Source organism: Ursus maritimus, unplaced genomic scaffold, assembly GCF_017311325.1.
Source record: "Ursus maritimus isolate PB19 unplaced genomic scaffold, ASM1731132v1 scaffold_11, whole genome shotgun sequence".
Lineage (NCBI taxonomy): Eukaryota > Metazoa > Chordata > Mammalia > Carnivora > Ursidae > Ursus > Ursus maritimus.
Window position 1 is genome coordinate 62,310,227 of NW_024423453.1, and position 25,640 is coordinate 62,335,866.

The 25,640-nt window shown below is 35.9% G+C and overlaps 1 protein-coding gene across 1 annotated transcript in view; it reads right to left on the reverse strand.

The window, feature by feature from the left end:
• Positions 1-8,181: 8,181 nt before the first annotated feature.
• The window catches only part of MTMR9 (myotubularin related protein 9), a 54,630-nt gene continuing 37,171 nt past the window's right edge, over positions 8,182-25,640 (reverse strand). The window contains exons 10-11 of the mRNA XM_008705078.2: positions 18,143-18,294; positions 8,182-12,835 (exon numbers count right to left, since the gene is read on the reverse strand). Of these exons, the coding sequence (XP_008703300.2) occupies positions 12,672-12,835; positions 18,143-18,294 (316 nt within the window). The 3' untranslated portion in view covers positions 8,182-12,671. The remainder of the gene's footprint in view (positions 12,836-18,142; positions 18,295-25,640) is intronic.

Consider the following 25,640-nt stretch of genomic DNA (forward strand, 5'->3'; position numbering starts at 1 on the left):
CTAATGTAAATGGTATTGTTTTAAATTTCATATTCCACTTGTTCATTGCTGGTATATAGCAAAATTATTGACTTTTATATATTAACCTTGTATCTTGCAACCTGGCTATAATCACTTATAAGTTCCAATTTTTTTTTGTCAATTCTTCCTGATTTTCTACATAGATTATTATCTCAGCTGCAAACCCAGTTTTATAGCTTCCTTTTCAATATGAATACCTTTAATTTCATTTTCTGTCTTATTGCATTAGCTAGGATTTCCAGTACAATGTTGAAAAGTAGTGGTGAGAAGTGTTCCTGATCTTAGTGGGAAAGGTTGTTTTTTTTTTTTTTTTTTTTGGTTTTGGTTTTTGTTTTTACCAATAAGTATGATGTTAACTGTAGGCTTTTTGTAGATGTTCTTTATCAGGTTGAGGAAGTTCTTCTCTATTCTTAGTCTGCTTTGAGTTTTTATAATGAATTGGAGTTGCTATTGGTCAAATGCTTTTCCTAAATCCATTAATTGGATCATGTGATTTTTTTTCTTGTTTTGCCTGTGATGTGGTGGATTACATCAATTATTTTTGAATGTTTAATCAAACTTGCACACCCAGGAGATCATGGTGTTTTTCAAATTTATTTTTCCCTTTTCTGTCTTTTATTGTAATTTGTAATCTATTTACACTTAGAATAATTACTGATAAGGAAGAATTTACTTCTGCCATTTTGCTATTTGTTTTCTGTATGTCTTATAGCTTTCTTGTCCCTCATTTCCTCTATTACTGATATCTTTTGTGTTTGTTTTATTATTTGTGGTGACTTTAGATTTTCTTATTTTTTCCTCATTTCCTCCTCTATAGATATTGTATTTATGGTTACAATGAGCATCACATATACCAACATAAAGTTATAACAATCTAATTTGAACTGATATCAACTTTATTTATTTGTTTGTTTAAAGGGAAATAGGCCTTTTTATTTTATTATTATTTTTTTTTTAGAGAGAGAGAGAGAGTGAGCAGGGGTAGGGGGATAGAAGGAGAGAATCTTAAGTAGGCTCCATGATCAACACAGAGACTACATGGGGCTTGATCATATGACCTTGAGATCATGACCTGAGTCAAAATCAAGAGTCAGATGCTTAACTGACTGAACCATCCAGGGGTCCCTATCAACTTAACATTAATAGCTTACAAAACCTCTGCACTTATATAGCTCTGTCTCCCATTCTGTTATTGATATCACAAATTATATCATTATATATTGTGTGCCAAATAACATAGGTTTATAATTATTTTCTGTCTTTGTCTTTTAAATCCTGTAGAAAATTAAAGTGGAGAGACAAACCAAAATTACAATAATATTGGTTTTTATATTTGCCTGTATTTTACGTTTGCTGGAGATATTTATTTCTTCATATGGGTTTCTGCTTTTGACTAGGGTTCTTTCATTTCACCTTGAAAGACTTCTGTTAGTAGTTCTAGTAGACTAGGTCTAGTGGTAACAAACTCCCTGAACTTTTATTAATCTGGGAATATCTCAGTTTCTCCATTGTTTTTGGAGGACATTTTTCTGGATATAGAATTCTCAGTTGACAATATTTTTTTCTTTTAATATTTTAAATGTATCATCTGTCTTCTGGCCTCCACGGATTCTGAAGGAAATCAATTGATAATATCATTGAAGATCCCTTATATGTTTTGATTCTCTCATTGCTTTCAAGATTTCGTCTGTGACTTAGAAATTTGATTAGGTGTTTCACTGTGGGTCTCTTTGAATTTATACTACTTAGAAGTCATTGAGTTTCTTGGATTTGTAAATTCACGTCATTTTTCAAATTTGAAAGTTTTCATCCCTTAATTCTTCAAATAATCTTTCTGTTCTTTTATCTCTTTTCTTTTTCTCTGACTCTCATATGTTGGTCCACTTGATGGTGTTCCATTGGTCTCTTAGGCCTATCCCCTTTCTTCATTTGTTTTCTTCCTGCTCCTCAGACTTGTCATTTCAATTTACTGATTTTCAAGTCTGTGGATTCTTTCTTCTGCCTGATCAAATAATTTGTTGAACACTTCTAGTGGAGTTTTCATTTCACTTGTACTTTTCAGCTAAAGAATTTGGTTCCTTTTTACAATTTCTGTCTTTTTATTGATATTTGCATTATGTCCATACGCTTTCCTGATTTCCTTTAGTTCTTTGTCCATGCTTTCCATTACCTCTTTAAGCCTATTTAAGGCACTTATTTTAAAGTCTTTTCCTAGTTACTCCAATGTCTAAAATTTCTCAGGGAGACTTTCTATTTATTTTGCTAAATTTTGTAAAATTTGTTATTTTGAATGGGTCCTACTTTCCTGGTTTTTTGGGCTTTTTGTTTTTGTTTTGCATGTTTGTGATTTTTTTCTGTTGTTGAAAATGAGACATTTGAATATTATAATGTGGTAACACTGGAAATTAAATTCTTACCCTTTCACAGGGTTTGCTGGGGACTTTTGTTTTATTATAATTCAAGATTGTAATAGTCTACTTGTTTAGTTTGTTTTGCAAACTAGTTTTGCAAAGACTATATTTCTTCTCATTTGTAGTCACTGAGACCTCTGTTCCTTCAGCTCCTATTAATGTTTCCTATTAATGCTTTCTTGGAATGCCAGGAGCTTAAAAAAATAACTGAAAAAATGGGCACCTAGGTGGCTCAGTCAGTTAAGTGTCTGCCTTTTGGCTCAGGTCATGTTCTCGGGGTCCTTGGATGGAGCCCCCCACCTCGGGATCCCTGCTCACTGGGTCTGTTTCTCCCTCTCCTTCTGCCCCTCCCCATCACTCACATGCTCTCTCACTCTTTCTCTCAAGTAAATAAATAAAATCTTTAAAAAACCCACAAACCCTGAAAACAAGCAAACAAAAAATACTTCTTCCAATCTTTGCAGATCAGTTCTGTGTTGTGGCCCCCCTTCAACACTAGTCTTGCACTGAGCCTAGGGATCACTTGTGAGTGAAATTTAGGATCTTCTTAACAATTTTCTCAACATGCATCTTAATTCAGGCATGTATGTGGACTTCTACATTGCTCCATACATACGAGTTCCTTTGAATGTCTTGATTTCCCAAAGAATCCTCCCCAGGTTTTCCTCCCAGGCCTTACGTATCTTGACTGTTATATATCTTGACTATATTTTGCCCCAGGTGTTTGCAGGTTGTTAGTTCTCCTTGCAGTATTTTGGGTCAAAGCCCTACTGCCTTCCAGTCTGAGTTCTGAGTGAGGTAAAAGAGAGATGAACACATTCTGTCAGTCCCCCAGGTATCCTCTAGACAGGTTACAACAGATTTAAGCAATATATTTAACCAAAGTCTGCTCTGCTCTCTTCAGAATGAGACACCAGGGGTCCACAGTGGTAACACAGGCTGGCACTGTTTCAAGACTGCCACTGTGCTGGAGAGGGATGGGACAATGGCAGGTAAAAAAAATGCCACAAATTTTTCCTACAGTTTTCAAGTCACCTTTGAATTCATTCAGCATTTGCTTTGTTACTGCAAACCTTTGACTCTTTTCCAGAGTTCTGACAAACTTGGATCTGAAATTCGTTTTTTGACATTTCTGTGTGGGAATACAAGCTTAGATCTGCCTACTCCATCAATTTCTTAATATCACTGTATATGCAAGGACATACTTTATTCGGAACATTGTACTACTTAAATATTTGTAAATTGGAAAGTAAACTTACCTTATTTCATTATAAACTTTAAAAATAACAATAAAAACATAATTTACCATCTTAACCATTTTAAGTGTACAGTTCAGTATTAAGTATATTCACATTGTGAATTTCTATGACAATGTGAATATACTGAATGGTACTGAGTATTTTCATCTTGCAAAACGGAAACTCTTTTATACCCATCAAACATTTACTCCCCTTTTCCCCTTCCATCGAACCTGTTGCAACCCTTGTCCTGTTTCTACAAATGTGACTGCTTTAGACAACTTATTATATAAGTGAAATCATACAGCATTTGTCTTTTTGTAACTTATATCTTTTATCATGTCTTTAGGTTCCTTACATGACATAGCATGTGACAGGAATTCCTTTAAACACTGAATAAGGGGTGCTTGGGTGGCTTAGTCAGTTAAGCATCTGCCTTTGGCTGAGGTCATGATCCCGGAGTCCTGGGATGGAGCCCTGCATCGGGCTCCTACTCAGTGGGGAGCCTGCTTCTGCCTCTTCTTCTGCCTCTTCCCCTGCCCTCTGCTCATGCTCTCTCTCTCTCAAATAAATAAATCTTTAAAAAAAATAAACACTGAATAATATTCCACTTTTGTATATACCATATTTTGTTTACCTGTTTATCCATTGATGGATATTTGTGTTATTTGGCTATTGTGAATGTTGCTACAATGATCATGGGTGTCCAAATACTTCTTTAGATTCTTTTGGATATATAACCAGAAGTGGGATTGCTGTATCATATGATAATTCTATTTTTAATTTTTTGAGGAACTACTATACTGTTTTCTATAGTGGCTGCACCATTTGACATTCCCACCAAACAGTACACAAGGATTTCAGGTTCTCCACATACTCAACACTTGTTATGTACCGTTTTTCTGATAGTGGTCATCCTAATGGGTGTGAGATACCTCATTGTGGTTTTGATTTGCATTTCTCCAATGATTAGTGATGTCGAATGTCTTTTCATAGGCTTGTTAGCCATTTGTACATCTTCTTTGGAGAAATATCTATTTAAGTCCTTTGTCCATTTTTAAATCCGGCTATATTGTTGTTGCAGGAATTCTCTGTATATTCTGGATATTAACCCTTCATTAGACAGGACTGGCAAGTATTTTTTCCCATTGTGTACATTCCCATCTCATTCTGTTGTTTTCTTTGATGTGCAAAAGTTTTTAAGTTTAATTAGTCTATTTCTGCTTTTGTTGTGATTGTTATTTTTGAAGTCATTGGCAAATCCAAAGTCATGAAGCTATCCCCCTATGTTTTCTTCTAGTTTTAAGTATTATGTTTACATCTTTAATCCATTGGGTTAATTTTTGTATATGGCATAAAGTAACTAAAAAAAATTCTTTTGCATATGGGTATTTTTTCCTGGCAATGTTTTTTGAAGAGACTGTCCTTTCCCTATCATGTAGTCTGGGCACCCTTATTGAAGATCACATGACCACATACATGAGGGTTTATTTCTTGTCTCTCCATTCTGTTCCATTGATCTTTATGTCTGTACACTGATCTTTATGCAAGTACAACACAGTTTTGATTATTGTAGCTCTGTAATACATTGAGCCATTACTAGTACATTATTTTTAAGTTTTTGAGTCACTTTAATTCTGTCTGGTGTATACAGCATAGGGTTGCATTTTACTTTATAAGCCAATTTGGAGATTTTTTTTCTTTAAATAGATGAATCAAGGCCATTCACATTCATTGGTTAAGTCTGATGTTTGGTTCCAATTGTCATTTGTTTTCTTATATTTACTGTATATATCATGATATGTTTACTGTATTTCTTTGTTGTTCCTTTGTAGTTTTTATTTCTTTGGGTAGAAAAAAATGGAAGTTTTTCTACAGATACATATATAATATTATTTATAAAGGTGGCCATAGACACCTTTGTCCTAACTTTACATTCTACAGTTTGATTTGCTGGGTTTAAACGATACCCTTGACTCCTACCTATTACTTAAACGACAGTCAAGGAGCTTCTTTTACTTTGTCCCTTTTTTCTTATTTTAAAAATTTCATTATTTCTGTCAAAATATATCACCTCTACCCAGTTATTCTTCTACCCCTTATATTATTCTTGCATCTACAGTTACAGTACATTTAGCACCCTAATTTACCGTTTTCCCAGTCATCTCTTAATTGGACGAAATTAATTCTTTCACAGATTTCCCAGGAAGCATTCTTGATTATAGCATTACCTGGGGTTCTTGCGTACTTAAAAACTTTGCTTTGACTCCTAAAGTGTAGGTTGGCTGAATATAAAATCCTTGGCTCATACTTTTGCATATCTTGAAAATGTTCTTATCTTACTATGTTGTTGTTGAGAATTCTAGACACCTGAGGATTTTGTTTTCCTCTTTATATCTAAAGTCTAATGCTTTTACTTGTATATGTCTTGGAATTGACCAATCTGGATCCACTTCCACCCAGACATTCTTCGTTTCTGGAAATTCTTCTTGAATTACAGGTTTAAATATTAGTTCTGTTCCATTCTTCTTCTTCTTCTTCTTCTTCTTCTTCTTCTTCTTCTTCTTCTTCAGGGACTTCCAATTATTCATACATTGGCTCTTCTTTGTGTGGCCTCTATGTTTTGACCCTTTCCGCTTATTTTAAAAATTTTCACTCTGGCCTTTCATACTTTTCTTTAATTATCTTTCATACACTTTGAATTGAACCTCTTCTCCCTCAAGGACCTTGTAATCTCCAAGATGACTTTGTCTTTATTCCTCAGATTCTTTCCTGAGTTCATTCAACTCTTGTTTTCTCCACTCCTGCTTTGTTTTTGGTCTACTTCTGTTCGAAGTTTTGTAGTTTATCACTTGAGGTGTTTTCTCATATCATATCTGGAAGTTTTCCTTAAAGGTATTTATTCCTTTTGGAATGTGTGTCAGTTTTCTTCTGCTCAGTGTTTCATTTTGGGGGTAATTTTCATCAGCTGAAATATTTTAATTTTATAGCTTTGTATGAATATCAACTGCTGTTTTCTGTTCACCTTGAGTTCTTAAACTTTTTGAAATAAGTTCAAACTTACAAAAAGTTCTTATCTTTCCTTTTCTTCTATAAACTTCATACAGACCAGTTATGTTGTAGAAGTTCCCTCAATTTAAGTTGGCCTGATGCTTCCTTATAATTAGATCCAGGTTATGCTTTTTGGTTTGTTTTTTTTAAAAAATGCCACGAAAGGGGTGCCTGGGTGGCTCACTCGGTTAAGCATCTGACTCTTGATTTCGGCTCAGGTTATGGTCTCAGGGTCCTGGGATCACGCCCACATCAGGCTCTGTGCTCAGCGTGGAGTCTGCTTATCCCTCTCCTCCCCCTTGCCCCTCTGGCTCACTTGCTCTAATAAATGAATAAAATCTTAAAAAAAAACAAAACGAAAAAATCCAAAAATGCCACAAAAGTGATGCATTGCTCTTAGTAGTTATGATCCATGACGTTGGTATGTCCCATTACTATAATGTTAATTGTGCTTGGATAAGGTGATATCTACCTGGTTCCTTCACTGTAGTTACTGTTTTCCCCCTTTCTAACTAGTATTTTATGGAAAGATACTTTGAGACTATATGCATTCCCTTACAAACTCACCTGCCAGTTTTAGCACCCACAGATGATGACTGCTGAGATCAATTATTACTGCGGTGGCTGCGAAATAGTGACTTTCTAATTTTGTCATTCCTATGTTTCATAGTTGGCTATCTATTCTAACAGAGAGCTTTCCCTTTTCCTTCATTAATTTATTCATGGCAATACAAACTGAGTAAAGAGAATGTATGATACATACTCCTAAATCTTGAGAGATACCTTTGAAATATTTATGTAGAAATGTCATGATGTCTGTGGCTTACCCTTGAATGTTTCACCAAAGTAATAGCAATAATACACACACATGATCAGGAGTGTCAAGTCAAATGTGACAAATGTTAATTATTCAATCTTAGTTGAATGGTATATGGTAGATCACTGTTCTATTTTGCAACTTTTTTGTGGATCTGAATTTTTTCAAAATATAAGGTCTATATATAGGAGTTTTGAGATACACTGCCAAAACCTTCACAGATATTTGAAAAAAAAAATTAAAGTCAGCCTACAGATTTAATTCACCAGCATTTGAATATATTCAAATTTTATTACCATTGTCTGGAAACATTTAACACTAGCATCTGTGCAACAGTCCTCTGAGGCAGAGAGCACACCACACAAATCTTACATACTAAGAGAACAGTACCATGTTCGACAAGACTGTTTCATGATTAAGTAAACCAAGCTTGACAAAGCAGCCCACTCACGATGAATGATTCCAGTTTTAGGACATAAGTGAACTGATCACATAGGGAACTTAACAAATAATATTAAAATGTTACAGAGACTTTAAAAAGTTTAGAATTTTCCCCTAAGACTATATATAGACAGGTTCACAAAATAGAAACCTGTCCATTACAGCACTCTAAGGTTTTAGCAAAGGATACGTTATAGACATATTTGCCATACAGTGCAATTTTATTGTGTAAGACATGAATAATAGTGCACTTAAATCCAAGAGTCACATTCAAATATATCAAGAATACAATCCAAATACCCGGCTATTGAAGAAATACATATTCTTTTTTTTATATAACTAAATTGTGCAAGTACCTTTTTAGTGTAGATGGTAATAGATCTATAAGGATTCTAAGCAACACAACTTGATGTATTTGTGTAGAATAATTCATGTCTCCAAAGATATGTGCATTTTAAAAGTGAAGCAAATGGAAAATGTCTTGGGCAGAGACACAGGCAGTGTTGCACAACTTGTTTTTATTACAAATTACCAATACAGTTAATCTGTATACTCACAGATGGTTAAAACAGAATGGTTCTAAACATCAGGAAGCTCTCATTGGGAATTATTTTTCAGGACAATGTAGTGTCTACATGAGCCCCACTATCTTTCACTAAATTAAGCACAAACTACAGTTCCACAATGGAGTTCAAAAATAGGACTTTCTTAAGGGGAATTTAGATAAGAAGTTCAAACTTTCTAAAACCTCATCCTACAGTTTCATAGCGTCTCATCTGAGCTATTGATTTAAAGGAAGAAGATGCTGTGGACACGATAGAAAGACTGAGCAACAGTAGAAATAGTTTACTCAAGAAAAAAATCAGAAAACTGATACTATAAGAAAATCAGCATTTCATATCATCTGAGAAATCAGTCTTTAAATGTTTTTTGTTAAGATGGTGAATTACATAAAAATACTATCTGGTAACAACTTCGGATATCAGCTCTGGAGGGGAGACAATCTAACCCACATTAAAGAATAATAAATAACTAATCCATGTTGTCTTGAGGTATAATGAACCTGTATCAGATGTACTGAATGATTTCATGCTCTGGTAAATTTCAAAGCTGCCAGAACAGCGGATCAACTATTCTAAAATTTGCCCTTTTTTTGGTCCAGGAAATAACTTTCTGATAAAGGGTGCTCATGATACCCTCTTGTAGTTTTCACTCATTAAATCTGGATATGGGTGAATACCAAAATTTTGCCTCAGGTTGGGGTCTGATAATAAGTGAACCTGATGACCTGGTTAAAACTGACAATTAACTCAGTTAATTCTGAAACCAGACTAACTGTAAGAGTTACATCTCTAGGCAGATTAAAAAAAAAAAAACTTAAATAAATAAATATTTATTTATTTATTTAAGGGAGAGAGACAGAGAGATAGCATGAGGAGCAGCGGAAAGGGAGAAGCAGGCTCCCCACTGAGCAGGGAACCCAACATGGGCTCGATCCCAGGACCCTGGGATCATGACCTGAGCCACCCACGCACCCCGCAATTTTTTTTTTAATACAGCAAAATGTTCCTTCTATTTTTTACTTCAAGAGAGAAACTATTGATCAGATCTTTTCCATGATACTGATTTTTTAATTTAATAAAAACACTGAGTGAATCAAAGACTAAAATATCACTAAATTTCATCCTTTAAAATGAAAAGCAGTGACATTTGACCTCTATAAAACAGGCCTCAGAGTTCAAAGAAAAGCTTTTAAATTACCCACATGGGATCTGAAATGACTGTTGTCTTCCAAAGTTTTCCCAAAAGTCACTTTAAAATCTTGCTTCAAAGACCTGATTTTTCTTAGAAATAAAATATATTTATAGGTTGTTTTAATCCTACTAGATTTTGTAGTTTCTGCTTGTTTTCTTCCCATTTAATAAAACCAGAAAGAAAAATTTCGACAATTACAGAAAAGTCTTACCACCCAAAAAGTTTCAAAATCTTAATATAATCACCTATGTTCGCGTGGTTTCTAAAAAAAAATTGTTAATTTAAAATCTAAGGATCCTTGTACTGCCGATAGAAGACTGTAGCAATCTTTTGTATTTTTAGAATATTCTCTGTAGGACCTACTTTTTGCATCCCCAAAATGTAAATGAGACTTTACTATAAATGAATACATAAGATGCTTAATATATTTAACTTGATTATATCTCATTTGATTATTATTGGCTCCTATGGTGTAATTCATTTGCTAATTCTGCCACCACTCTCTTCATTCCAGTTTTTAAGGCCACATTTATCAAAGATAATTCTCCAAACTTAATGTTTAACAAGCATCTTCTCATGAGTATATCCATTGTATGTATTCTTCTCATCCAAGGAATGGGTAACTTCATAGTATTACTAAAAATCCCTCTTTAAATTATATTGATAATGCACCTTTGATACAGTTCTTGAGTTTGGGAAAACCCTAATATTTGCATTATTAGATGTCCCCTTTGAAAATGCACTAATATCCAAGTTTGTTTTTATGACCTATAAACAGAACTGAGGTTTGCACAATCCCTAATTATAAATTAATACTGAAATGCAAACTTGTCCAAATAGCTTAAGATTGCTGTCTCAATAAAAGAAAGAAAAAGAAACACTATGCTATTATTGGACTCTGGCTCACACATAAAACGTTCATCAGGAAGACAGGTATAAATTGAAGGCATACAATTTCTCCATGACCAAGCCTAATAAAAACTCCCACCCACGGAAGCCCTGTGGCCATTCAATGTCACCAGTGGGAGCCACTTCTAAAGAATCACTAAAAACAACAACAACAAAACTAAACTAAATCGTTTTCCTTATGGGTTAACTGAGAAGAAAAGGGCTCCTTCATATCTACTCTTGAGACCAAAATAGGAGCAAACAAAAAGATCAGCTACATGAACAAATGTAGCAAGCAATTTTAAGGGATGATAAAAAAGCTAGAGTATTTCCTCTTTTCAATTATCAATATAAACATTTCACACAACACGGAGATATCTACAGCAAGAGATCCTTTGCTCCTTGCTGTACCCTTTTTGTGAGGGCTTTAAAGCCTGAAGGCTCATAACTATAGCCAAGAAAATAAGTCGAGAATAAATCTGAGCTTAAAGGAAAAGGCAGGCAAATATACCAAAGGAGAGTTCTGATATGTGCTGTTGTCCAACCTTTTTGCTACCAGTCTGAGAAAACAGAAAAAAGATGAAGTTTGGGCAACTGGAGAAAGTATTTGCTATTTTCTAAGGCGTCTGAATGTGGCCATAGATAATGCTAGACTAGATATTTTTAAAATTGTATTTTTAGCTCAATACATAGCTCTAAAGCAGGGTTCAGTTTTGGTGCGCTCTACACTGAAATGTTATATACAGACGGGGTGGAAATGGTATTAAACATTTACTCTTCAACTATCCTTTTAATAGAAAACTAGAATTGATAGTATTTATTAAAATGAACAGTGCCACAAAACAGAAATGTATATAGAAAGCACTGAACCACAAACTTTTAGAGTAGCAGGCATAAACTAGCATAGCATAAATATAGTCATAACATTGAAACAATTCAGGCTGTTTCTACAGTTTAAAACATCGCTGTGTCATGTTCATAAACTTTCACCTCCACTTCAATTAGACTTGCCTAACATATAATGAACAAATCAGCAAAGTCAAGATAAATTTTCAAAAGGCTCAAGCCAATGTGAAAGGTTTAAGTTTAGCATTAATAAACTTTTAGAATACTTAAAATAAAACACAATAAAACTTAACACACATACATACATGAAACAGTGCAGTAAGAACTTCAGACAAGGGCAGTGCATTTCTGGTTTAAGGAAACCGCATTTGTAGCTTAATTATAACAAACTAACATCTATCCTAAATGATGGTTTAATGGGATATCCAGCATTTGATACACACTTAATATGTGTGGTCAAAAACCTAAAAAACCAATTCAACAGTAATGACACTATCAGTAACAAATTCCTATTTTACTTCTATATTGCACATACTTTTACTGTCTACTGTTAAAATTTACTTCTTAATGTAAATATCAGAGGATTATACCTATAACCCTTGTAAAAATATTTACCTTGAATAAATATTCAGATTTTCCTTTCTTGACAAAGCAGAATGAGAATGAATTCAGCTTTGTTAATCCAAAGCTATTTTAAAGAGAAGGGCAAAGGTACTGGAAATAGCATGTTAATCACAAAATTTTTAGTTTATCAACCGTTTCAGTTTTGAAAAATATTTCTGTATTTGGAGTGTTTAAAAGTCTGATCTTTTTTAAAACTAACAAATATTCCCTAAAGAGATTAATCATATCCTTGACTGGTCTGGAGCACTGTTTGGAAAGTAGACACAGAAAAAATTTTAGGATTAAATGGCATATAACACAAATGGCATTAAATAGATCACCTGTTTCACATAAAATTAAATGCCTAGCACCTCCTTTCTGCTCCCAAAGTAAAGAGGCCAAACAGGCCACATGAAACAAGAGTAATTACAGTAAGTTTCATTCATAAAGTATTGAGAAATCCACTACATTAGAGGGTTCTCACATCTAAAGCCTTAGGTTCAAGGCTACTGTGTAAAAGTGAAATGAAGGGCCTAAGGAGAGAGAGGTGGGATTCAGGTCCAAGAAGGTCCTTATTTACGTAGGTTGTGGGGAGATTTTTCAGGGACTCTCCTGCATCCCATCCTCAGTTTCCAGTTCTGCCAACTGCCTCCTAAGTACATTTACTTTTGCTTGTAATTCCTTGTTATATTCAATGATGTTAACCATTTCTTCATAAGCTTCATCCAAATACTTGGAGGATCTGTTCCAACGCAGGAAAATACCTATTGGAATCCAGGAAAGGAAGACAGAAGGCAAAAAGATACATACAATGGGTTAACATTATTCCATACATTATACCTTCTTTTTTCTTTTCTTTTTTACAATTCACATCTATGTTTTATTATACTCTGAAATATGCAGGAATCTTGAGGTACTGAAAGTGTAACTACACTATTTAAAACATCACTATTTCTCTGTACATAATCATTCATTCTTCAAACCCCCCCCACAAAATTATGAAATGGATTAGAACACTATTCTCTGATATATCCAGGATTATAAATAAGTTGATAACTTACAATGCCATAAATTTTCCAGTTTCACAATACAAATCCTTTTTTTTTTTTCAATTATAGAACTTTACTCAGACCCCTAGGACCTCATACATATGTAAAATCACTTTCACTAGAAAAGTGACAGTTACAGCAACAGCTGAACCATACACATTGTTATTTAAAAACCTAAACTTCCCAACAAACAAAAGCTTAGGACCAGATGGCTTCACAGGTGAAGTCTACCAAACATTCAGAGAAGAGTTAATACTTATTCTTCTCAAACTATTCCAAAAAGTTGAAGAGGAAGGAATGTTTCCAAACTCATTCCATGAGGCCAGCATTACCCTGATACTAAAACCAAACAAACACAGCACAAAAAAAGAAAATTATAGGCCAATAACTCTGATGAACATAGATGCAAAAATCCTGAACAAAATATCAGCAAACTGAATTCAACAATACATTAAAAGCATCATATACCATGATCAAGCAGGCTTTATTCTAGGGATGCCAGGATGGTTCAATACCCACAAATCAATCAACACAATATGTCAGATTAAAAAAAAGAAGGATAAAATCACGTGATCATCTCAACAGATGCAGACAAAGCATTTCATCAAACTGAGGGCTTCAGAGGGGAGGGGGCGGGGGTTGGGATAGGCCAGTGATGGGTATTAAGGAGAGCACATATTGCATGGAGCACTGGGTGTTATATGCAAATAATAAATCATGGAACACTACATCAAAAACTAAGGATGTACTGTATGGTGACTAACATAACATAATAAAAAATTATTAAAAAAATAAAAAAATAAAATTCATTCATTTATGATTAAAAACTCACAACAAACTGGATTTAGAGGCCATGCATGACAAACCAACAGTTAACATACACAACAGCGAAAAGCAGAAAGATCTTCCTCTAGATCACAAACAAGACAAGAAGGCCTATTCTTACTAATACTTTTATTCAACACAATATTGGAGATCCTAGCCCAGAAGTCAGACAAGAAAAAGAAATGAAAGGCTCCCAAACAGGAAAACAAGTAAAACTGCTACTATCTGCAGATGACAAAATACTATATATAAAAAATCCTGAAGACTCCACCAAAAAACTACTGAAACTAATAAATTTGGTAAAGTTGAAGGTTACAAAATTAATACACATAAATCCACACTTTTATTTACTAATAATGAACTACCAGAGAAATTAGAAAAATTGTAGTTGCATAAAAAAATACCTAAGGACAGGAGAAAGACCTTTCATTAAGGAGGTACTCTGAAAACTATAAGGTATTGAAAAAAGAAACTGAAGACAGCACAAATATTTGGAAAGATATACCATGCTCATGGATTAGAAGAATATTGTTAAAATGCCCATACTACCCAAAGCATCTTCAGATTCAATGCAATCCCTATCAAAAGGCATTTTTCACAGAAATTCAAAAAGATATATGCACCCTTATGTTAACTGCAGCACTATTTATGATAGCCAAGGTTTGGAAACAACCTGAGTGTCCATCAATAGATGAATGGATAAAGAAGATGTGGTATACATACACCACTCTGGAATACTACCCAGCCATAAAAAAGAATGACATCTTCCTATTTGCAACAATATAGATGGGCCCAGAGGGTATTATGCCAAGTGCAATAAGTCAGGTGGAGAATGATAAATACCACATAATTTCACTTAGATGTGGAATCTAAAAACAAAACCAGAACAAACAAACAAATGAAATAGAAACACACTCACAGATACAGAGAACAATTTAATAGTTGCCACAGGGGAGGGAGATGGGGTGATGGACAAATAGGGGAAACGGATCAAAAGGTACAAACTTCTAGTTATAAATAAGACATGGGGATGCAATGTATAGCTTAGGGAACATAGTCAACAGTGTAACAACTTTGTACGGTGACAGGCTGTAGCTAGACTTACCATGGTGATCACTTTGCAATGTATGTAAATGTTGAATCTCTACGTTGTACACCTGAAACTAACATATGTCAACTACACCTCAATAAGGAAAATAGTAAAAGCCTAAACTTCAGTGTGCTCTCTCCCTATCTCTTTACTTAAGAGATGGTCTTCCAATTCTACAGACAAGTCCTTCTTTCCCCCAATAATAATTATCCTTTTATTACAGACTAAAAGGAGACATTCCTTGTCTGCATAGATCTACATCAACTATATCATCCCAGCATCATGGCTTAAAGACATTCAAATAAGGAAGTACAAAAACTTTCCAGGCAGCAATTATGTCAGTAGCTGGTAAGTTCACAAAGGTTTTACGATTCTTTTTTTTTTTTTTTTTTAAAGATTTTATTTATTTATTTGACAGAGAGAGAGACAGCCAGTGAGAGAGGGAACACAAGCAGGGGGAGTAGGAGAGGAAGAAGCAGGCTCCTAGCGGAGCAAGGAGCCCAATGCGGGGCTCGATCCCAGCACTCTGGGATCACGCCCTGAGCCGAAGGCAGACGCTTAACGACTGAGCCACCCAGGCGCCCCAGGTTTTAATGACTCTTTAAAACACTTTCTATAAACCAAATTGCCAGAACCCTAAAGCTACTCTCTATCAAGAGAGGGAAAATAGAAACATAGCTTAAAAAACTGGACTTTGTTGATTTTTCCATTATAAGGTCAAAGAGTAGTGTCATTATACAACCCGTACACCTACTATGAGAAGATTTTACATCACACAGAATTTCTTCCAGTTCTAAGTCGGGGCACTAAACACATATGGAAACTCTGTTGTTAATGGAATGGTAGGAATTCATTCGTGTAACAACAAGATTTCCTCCAATCATTTCATCTCTAAACTCTCTGTAAAAACTAGTTAAATTGTCCTCCAGGCCATCCAACTCCCAATCTGGCTTTTCTCCCAAATAGCTAGTCTCTTACTTCAGTTATTAAACATGACAGTGGCTTCTAGGTCAACTGTCCCAGAAATCTTTAACAAAAAGTTTGGCTGTAATCTCTCACTTAAGAGATCACTTACCCTGTACCGGTTACTGTCTACAACAATCGAGAAAGTAAGCAAAGAGAAGTTCTGAGCAGCCAGAAATTCCCAGAGCACTAAAGCTCAGACTCCTGAGAATCTGGAGACTATCTGAGGCCACTGTCCCCCAATTCTAACTTGGGGACACCTCAACAGATAAGATTAGAAGCATACACTGAGGAGGAAGGAAGAAGCTAATGACAGATATGCCAAGAGGAATGAGACGTGAGAGCTGACATTCAGAGAAGTGACAGAACAGACTTCAGTCTCAGAGAGCAAAGCAATCCGAGGCCCTTTTACAGATAAAGGGCAAACAGTTTCCCACACATCAACTGCCCTGTGGGCATAACATATTAAAACGTGGTATAATAACTGACATTTATGGTAATTCAGTTCAATTACTAAACAGTTAGCATTCCTTATGTGTAGGCTTTGTGCCATTTAATACAAAGATGAGGGGCACCTGGGTGGCTCAGTTGGTTAAACGTCCGGCTCAGATCATGATCTCGGAGTCATGGGATCAAGCGCTGCACTGGGCTCAGCACAAGAGTCTGCTTGAGATTCTCTCTCTCCCTCTCCCTCTGCCCCTCCCCCTGCCCATGCTCTCTCTCTCTCTCTCTCTCTCAAATAATAAATAAATCTTTTAAAAAATACAAAGATGAATAAAGACATACTTATCACCTTCAAAATGATTAAAAAATGGCATTTTGTAGTCTTTGTGTAATGGATGGCTAATATATTTTAGATTTTGTTTAGATTTTTAAAAACAAGCTTTGGTATTTATGGAGATAAATTTCAGGAGTCTGAAAAATTAATGTAGGTTAAATACCTTCTTTATAATGGATTTGAAAATTAAGTATATATTGTTCCACATGAACAATGAGATAAGTGCATCACTGCATTGATAGCATTATGTATGCTTACAGCACCTTACTAGAATGACTAGTTCACTAACCCTTCAACAGTGTTTAACAGAGGAACCTTTCCTAATGGCTGCTTAATAAAGGAAACAGAAACCATCTCCTTGGAATTTACAATTTATTCCTGTCCCAACTACCTACCAACTTTCTTACACAAAAAATAATGTACTTTCCTTCATACCCATTAGAATGACCACTACCAAAGGGGCAGAAAATCCGAAAATAACAAGTGTTGGCAAGGATGTGGAGAAACTGGAACCCTTGTGCACTGTTGGGGGAACGGTCAAATGGTGCAACTGTTACGGAAAACGGTACAGTGGTTCCTCAAAAATTAAACAAAATTATCATATGATCCAGCAATTCCACTTCTGGGTACATACCCAAAAGAATCAAAAGCAGCTTCCTAAAGAGATATTTGTGCATCTGTGTGCCAACAGGTGGAAGCAACCCAAGCACCCATCAGTGTATGAATGGGTAAACAAAATGCAGTAAACACATCTGATGGAAAACTATTCAAACTTAGAGATTCTGAAACAGGTTACAATATGGATGACTCTTGAAGACATTATGTTAAGTGAAAGAAGTCAGTCACAAAAAGACAAATACTGTATGATGATATCTAGAGTTATCAAGCTCATAGACACAGAAAGCAGAATGGTAGTTACCAGGGGCAATGGGAAGTTGTTGTTTAGTGAGTATAGAGTTTCAGATTTTCAAGAAGAAAAGTTCTGGACACCTGTTTCATGACAATAGGAATATACTTGACAAGAATGAACTGTATGCCTAAACATACTTAAGTTGGTAAATTTGTAATCACAATTAAAAATAGTCATGTAGCTTCCTACCTAGGGGAAATATCCAATATAAACAGCAGTATCCATCGAATAATTACTGCCAATTTCTGAAATGGGGACTGAACAAAAGAATGTGACTAGATAATGGATGTGAAAGAGAGAACCATGCCCACACTGAGAAAAAATAGCAGTCACACACAGGTTTGAGGGTCAGGTCCACTCACCATCTTCAAATACCAACAACAGCAGGTACTCAGAGGCAGTTCAGAGAGGATCCTTGACTAGCGACAGAAAGTGTGCAAAGGACGCACAGCTTACCTTCCCATAGCTGAAGACTCTGTGGGGCAACTGAAGGCCAGATGACAAGGTTGTTGGCTTCGAAGAGAGGATTGGTGAACTTACTCAGTTCACTGGGCCGATTGACCCAGGACCACAGAGACATCGTTTTCTGCTGCAGCTTCAACTTACATCTGATTAAGGAAGAAAATTGCCATTAAAGCAATGAAATGGTAACAACCACTATTAAATGCTCCTCCCAAGAGGACAGTTTCTTCTGTCTGTATGTTAGAAGGCAGAACACAAAACTTTTAAAAGATGAATAAAATGTTGTAAAATAAAAATATTTGTCAGAAAATTCAACCAGCATTATAACTCTCAATAACAACAAAACTATTTCACAGGCTTTCAAAGCCAGCCAATAGGATAAAACCAGAATCTGGTCATGTTAGGTATAGTGTTAAATATTAATCCAGAGAACAGAACATTACTATATGCAAAATCCTTTATTGTATCTGGCGCTGTATTTCATTTTTTAAAGATTTTATTTATTTGATAGAGAGCGAGCACACGTGAACACCAGCATGGGGAGCAGAGGAGGGAGAGGGAGAAGCAGACTCCCCGCTGAGTAGGGAGCCTAACGTGGGGCTCAACCCCCGGACCCTGAGATCAGGACCTGAGCCGAAGGCAGACACTTAACTGACTAAGCCACCCAGGTACTCTTGGCACTGTATTTTAATTTAAAATAGCCAAATATAAAAATAACTTTCTTTTTTGTTTTGGAAAAGTCTAGAATGCAAAGAACAAAGATTAAAGACATATTAAAAATGGAGGTTGAGTCAAATCTTAAAGCCTAAAATTTTTTGGAGACTTAGCTTTTAGGACAAATAAATTACATGTACGTAAAATGCAGACGGACTGTTGAAGATTAAAAATGAATATGTATCTTGATGTAAATACGGATTCAATCTACATTTATTTATATACAATGAAAAGCCTTCATAATAACCCTGAAATTCTTTTTTTATTTAAACAAGTACCAAGTGTTTTTAGGATGCATAAGTGAATAGATAAGTACATTAGTACCAAAATGCAAAACATACAGGTTTAAAACGGTTATGTTTTTAAATTATTAAAGGTCTATTTCAAAGTTATAAATTCTCCCCTAGTTGATCTAGCAGCTTAGTTAAAAGCTACACAAGCAATAACCGTGAAATTCTGTAACACTCTTTTATCATAGAATAAACTCACAGGGATGGAAAGTAAACTGGTACATTTTCAAAAAAATAATTTTTAACAAGAACTGAAAGACAATTTGTGGTAAACCTTACATTAACCAAAAAGATAATATATTCAATTTTCACAGGATTCTACTCAAGTTGAAGTTTTGCAATAAAATTGCTTTTGTCTCTGAAACTACTTGAATATTAATTATATGCATCCTTTTTATGCTAGCAATAAAAAGAATCCACATAATCACAGAACCCCCATGTAGTACTGCAATTTAGTTGCTAGGATAGCAAGTCCTATACTATGTCCACAGGAACCAGGCATGGCGAGGATGGGAAACCACTGTATCCACTGCTCCTGCAGTCAGTGGTTTGGCCCTGCCCCCCCCCAAACCTATGACTAGCCAATCATTGAACTGTTCTCCACCTGAGCCCACCCCATAGAGCTTCAGAATCCTTCTCAACCAGGCCTACTGGTAGGCTCTACCAAATGGCAATCAGAATGGTAGATAAAATGCATTTGTGATCCCTTTATTAAAGGCTAGTTCTGGGGGATATTAATAAGTATAACACCAAAAAGAAGTCCATAGTCAAATGTATTATTTAAATGCTGAATTAAAGTTATATATTTTGCTTTACTGAAGAATGTCTTAAGGCCTTTAACAATTATTTTGTGACTTTTTGAGAGGGGACTGCATTATACCACATTCCCCAAACTTAACCAAGGTAAATCACCAATTCTCCCCTCCCCCATAAGAGTATAGTCCAGGGGTTAAGTCGAACATGCTTTAAGAAATGGCGGGATTAGGGGCGCCTGGGTGGCTCAGTTGGTTAAGCATCCGACTTCTGATTTCAGCTCAGGTCATGATCTCAGGGTCATGAGATCAAAATCCACATTAGGCCCCACACTAAGCGAGGAGCCTGCTTAAGATTCTCTCTCTTCCTCTCCCTCTGCCTCTCCCCCCAGCTCCCATGTATGCACCCCCACACACACATTCTCTCTCTCTAAAAAAAAAAAAGAAGGAAAAAAAAGAAATGGCAGGATAAGATATTAAATTTCTAACACATTTAAGTGCCATGAAGCATTGCCTTTGTGATGATCATTTGAATGTAATCTTTTTTTAATTTAGATTCAATTAGCTAACATACAGTACATCATTAGTTTCAGATATAGTGTTCAATAATTTATCAGTTGCGTATAACCCCCAGTGCTCATCACATCACTGTATGTAATCTTTAATCACCTAAAAAACAAACAAACCAAAACCAAAATAAAACAGCAAAGCCTTGTTGACATGTACAACTTTATTTTGTTCAGCATTTTAAAAGCATATCTGACCATGAATCCTTTTTGGTGTAATACCTTTTAACACTGCTTGGTATTAATGTCTATCAAAGAAATTGTAAATACACTTCATTTCACATGCTGACTTCCAACTGCTTAAAGGTTACCGATTATCTTTCCTTTTTTTAAGCATCAGATGACATAGAGCATGAAGTACTTGCTGTCACATTCAGTAGAATCAGTGTGCCAGCCAGAGTAATACTGTGGCTCTGTGTCAAAATGCCATCAGTGGTTAAGTTCTAGGCTTGTGGCTAAGCAGGTGATAGAAGATTCAAGGAAGAATGAATGAATGAACTGATATTTTTTCAAATGCCTATTATGTGACAGGTATTATGCTGGTTTTTCACATATGCATCATTTGATCCTCACTATAACTCAGTGTCATAGAGATGAATTTTTGCCTTTAACACGAGCAGAAATAGATTCAGAGAAGTCAAATGGCTAGTAAGTGGCATAGTGGAGATTCAAACTCAAATCTTCTAATTTCAAGTCCTGAATATTTTCCATTAAAGTACATTGGAGAGAATGAGGAAGCAGCTGATGACAGTAAAAAAGAAGATACCTAAAGTTTCTCAGAGCATAGTTTAAAATGTTGCATGTAGGTGTGGGACTTCTGGAATGGTAGGGTGAGGACCTCTGTATATCTTCTCCAAAAAGTAGTGAAAAGAGTGGCAAAACAGTCAAAATAAATACTTTCACAACTCTGGAAATTAACAAAAGGCTGTGACAATCTGACGAACATTCATTTAAGAAAAACTAATGACCCTCTGAAAGAATAGGATTCGGAGCATTTTAACTTGGCCAGTGCCAACACCCTTTCCCCAGCTCTGCAGAATCACTGCAAACCAGCAGACTTGTCAACACTGGAGGGGCAGACCAGCTTTGGAGGTCCTCAAAATACACCACCCCCAGAGCACTGTCACTATTTGATGTGTCTTGCAGCTCCCCAGTAAAGCCTCCTTTGTTGAGTGTTATTTGACTTGACTCACAGTTTTCTCAGAGGGAAAAGCCCTACTCCCCAGGTTATTTGTCAAAAACAATGAGCGGAAACTATTTAACATCACAGTTGCCTGAGGCTGCCATGCCAGCTGGGGCAAACAAGAGCCTAGGAAAAATAAAAGATTTGGGGAATGAGATGTCCATGGGCAGCAGGGGGTAAGATAGGGGCTTTGTAAAGATCTGACATATTCCTGAGGATTCAAAAGGGTGTGCAAATGCCTAGGAAATGCTTGAGATAGCCCCCATTCATTCTCCTCTGGCTGAACCTGATACCCTGTGTAAGCTGAAGGCTAAAACAGAGCTGTAAACTGAGCGTTGCAGTCGTGCCTAATACATACATAGGGCCCCTCAGCAAAGGAGGAAAGGGTTATTCATTCAGAAGGTAGAGGATCTAATTTCCAAATTTGCTGTATTATATTATCTAAAACATGAGTTTTCAAAAAAAGCAAATTACAAAACAGACAAAGAAACAGGAATGTGTGGCCCATACTCAGGGGGAAAAAAACAGTCAAAAGAAATTGCCCCTTGGAGAGGGAGGACATATTGAACTTACTAGACAGACTTTATTTAAGATTTTATTTATTTATTTGAGAGAGAGAAGAAAGAAGAGAGCAAGCATAAGTAGGGGGAGGGGCAGAAGGAGAGGGAGAAGCAGACTCCCTGCTGAGCAGGGAGTCCCACAAGGGGGCTCGATCCCAGGACTCTGGGATCATGACCTGAGCTGAGGGCAGCCGCTTAACCAACTGAGCCACCCAGGTGCCCCACTAGACAAAGACTTTAAATTAGCTGTCATAAATGGGTTTGAAGCTAAAGAAAAATGCCCGAAAAATTAAAGGAAAGTATGATAACAATGTTATACCAAATGGACAATGTCAGTAAAGAGGTAAAAATTATAAAAAAGAACCAAATAGAAATCCTCATTTGCAAGTATAACTGAAATGAAAAAATGACCACAGGAGCTCAACAGTAGATTTAAGCTGGCAGAAGAATCAGTGAATTTGAAAATACATCAGTTGAGATGATTAACTTCTGAGAAAAAGAAAGAAAAATTGAAGAAAATTGAAAAGAATCTCCAAACTTATGGAATACCACCAAATATACCAACATGCACAATGGGAGTTCTAGAAGGAGAAGAGAAAAAGGCAGAACAAATGTTTGGAAAATAATGTCTGAAAACTTCTCAAATGTGATTCTACACACCCTAGGAGATAAGGAACTCTAAGTAGGATAAATTCAAAGTGGTCCACACTAAGACACATCAGTGTCAAAGAGTAAAAAAGCCAAAGAAAAAGAGGATTGTAAAAGCAGCAAGAGAAAAATGACCCATTACGTACAGGGGACCCTCAATGAAAGTAATGACTGACTTATCAGAAACCATGAGGCCAAAGAGCAGTGGTAATGACATATTTGGGGCACCTGCGTGACACAGTTGGTTAAGTGTCCAACTCTTGGATCAGCTCAGGTGGTGATCTCTGGGTCATGAGAACAGGCCCTGCACTGGGCTCTGTGCTCAGTGTGAGTCTGCTTAAGATTCTCTCTTTCCCTCTGCCTCTGCCCCTCCGCTCCACACTCTCTTCCTCTAAATGAATAATCTTAAAAAAAAAAAAAAAAGACTATTGACAAAGACGTGTATACCAGCAAAACTATGCTTTAAAAATGAAGAAGACTGATGCCACCAAAAATGTCAGAGTAGGCAGCTCCAAATGCCCATCCCTCCAGAGAAACATTGAAAACACAAATAGAAACTGTTAGAACCTATTCTTGTCAGACTTCTGGGAAATAGGAGTTTAGAGCACACAAGCAAATGAAGAATCAAGGAAAAGGGAATCTGAAAAACAATAAAAAAGCTTAATGATATTTTTATTTACTCTTGCCCCACCCTTTCCCTAGCTCATGAAGATGGCAGCCCATGTTCTTCGTATGGGACCCTGGTCCCTGGTTCCAGAGGGAACAGAGCAGTCCTTATTCACAAAGAATTGTCTCTCTGTTCTAACTTGTCCAAGGGCTACCTGAAGCATTTGTCTTTGTTATGCCTAACTTGGAAATCACCATGGGCAGAAAAGTAGTGGGCATTCCTAGAAAACATAAGGTGAATGGACAACCTGTAGCCATCTGGGGGAAAAGATTATGACTGAGGGGTACAACAGAGCACTAAAAGCCCAAGGAAAAAGATTCTGTGGAAAATCAGTGTACTCAAAGTTACCCATGTATACTGAGAAATTGAGAAAGGCTATGTGCACGCCTAAGGCAGGAAACAGGCTCAGAAAAGGCCTGAGAAGATCCCAAGATTTTGGTTTTGGCTGATCTCTAGGCTCAGTGAAGGCCAGAAGTGAAGGCTGAGGCCTGATTAAGCACTGAGGGGATATTCCAGCATAAAGCCCATCTGCAAAGACTGCAAAAGGATTTTTTTCCTTTGTCTTGAGTGGTTTTCCCTTTCACTTTTCCCTCCCCCTTTTCCTCTCTCTCTTTCGGCTCCAGGCATTCAAGGAAATCACTGTCAAACACTAGCTGAACACAAACTAAAAGAACAGATACTTCAGAAACTATACATGAGAAAAAAATACACTTTACAAAATAGTTTTAAAAAGGTCTAAATACATTAACAGTTACAGCTTATGGCAAGCAATAAATACAAGAAGAGTGGGAAGAATCTGATTTCCAGAGAGCCACGTTATAATATTTTAAATGTCCAGATTCAAAATTACAAATGATGCAAAAAACCCTTAGAAAGTATGGCCCATTCATAGAAAAAAATTAACAGAAATTGTCCCTACGAAAGTACTGACTTTGCTTTTACTAGATGAAGACTTTAAATCAACAGTCTTAAATATGTTCAAAGAGCTAAAACAAAAACAAAAACAAGACAAAAAACTAAGGACAAAGAACTAAAGGAAACCAGGAGAACAAGTCTCAAAACCTAAACTATATCAATAAAGAGACAAAATTATAAAATAGTACCAAATAGAAATTCTGGAACTGAAAAGTACAATATCTGAAATAAACAAAAACAAAAACAAAAACAACCGAATAGATGGTTTTAATAACAGATCTGAGCAGGCGCAAGAATAAGCAAATTTGAAGACAGGTCAACTTAAATTCCCCATTCTGAGAAGAACAAAAAAAGAATAAAGAAAAATGAACAGAGCCTAAGCAACCTGTGGGTACCAACATATGCATAATGGGACTCCCAGATAGAGAAGACAGAAAGCAAGGGAACAAAAGAATATATAAAGAATTAATGGCCAATTGGTCAATTATACCTCAATACAAATAGAAAAAAGTGATCACAAAAAGAACCACACACGCACAAATATTAAGGGCTAACAACTCCCCAAACTTGATTAAAGACATGAGTCTACACATTTAAAAGTTCAACAGGCTCCAAGAAAGATAAAAGCAAAGAGATCCATACTGAGCCACACTATAATCGAACTGACAAAAGGCAGAGAGAGAGAATCTTGAAAGCAGCAAGAGAAAAGCAACTCATCCTGTAGAGGGATCCTACATCATCCCTCTACAACAGATTTCTCATCAGAAACCATGGAGGCCAGAAGGGACAGCAATGATATTTCTGCAGTGCTAAAAGGAAAAAAACAAAAGCAAAAAACAAACCCAAAAACTACCTACAAAGAACTCTACATCTGGGAACACTATTCTTTAAAAATGAAGGAGAAATTAAGACATTCCTGATAAATAAAAACCGAGGGAGTTTTGTTAGAAGACTTGCTTTACAAGAGAAATGCAAAAAGGAATCCTTCAATCTAAACTGAGGGGCACTAGATGGTAACTCAAAGCCATATGAAGGAATAACTCAGAAAAGATTAACTATATACGAAGTTATGAATGTAAGTTATTATTGTATTTTTGCAACTCCTCTTTTTATTTCCTACATAATTTAAGAGACAAATGGATAAAAATAATAATAAGTCCGTGTCAATGGGCATATAAGAATATAATTGTATATAAG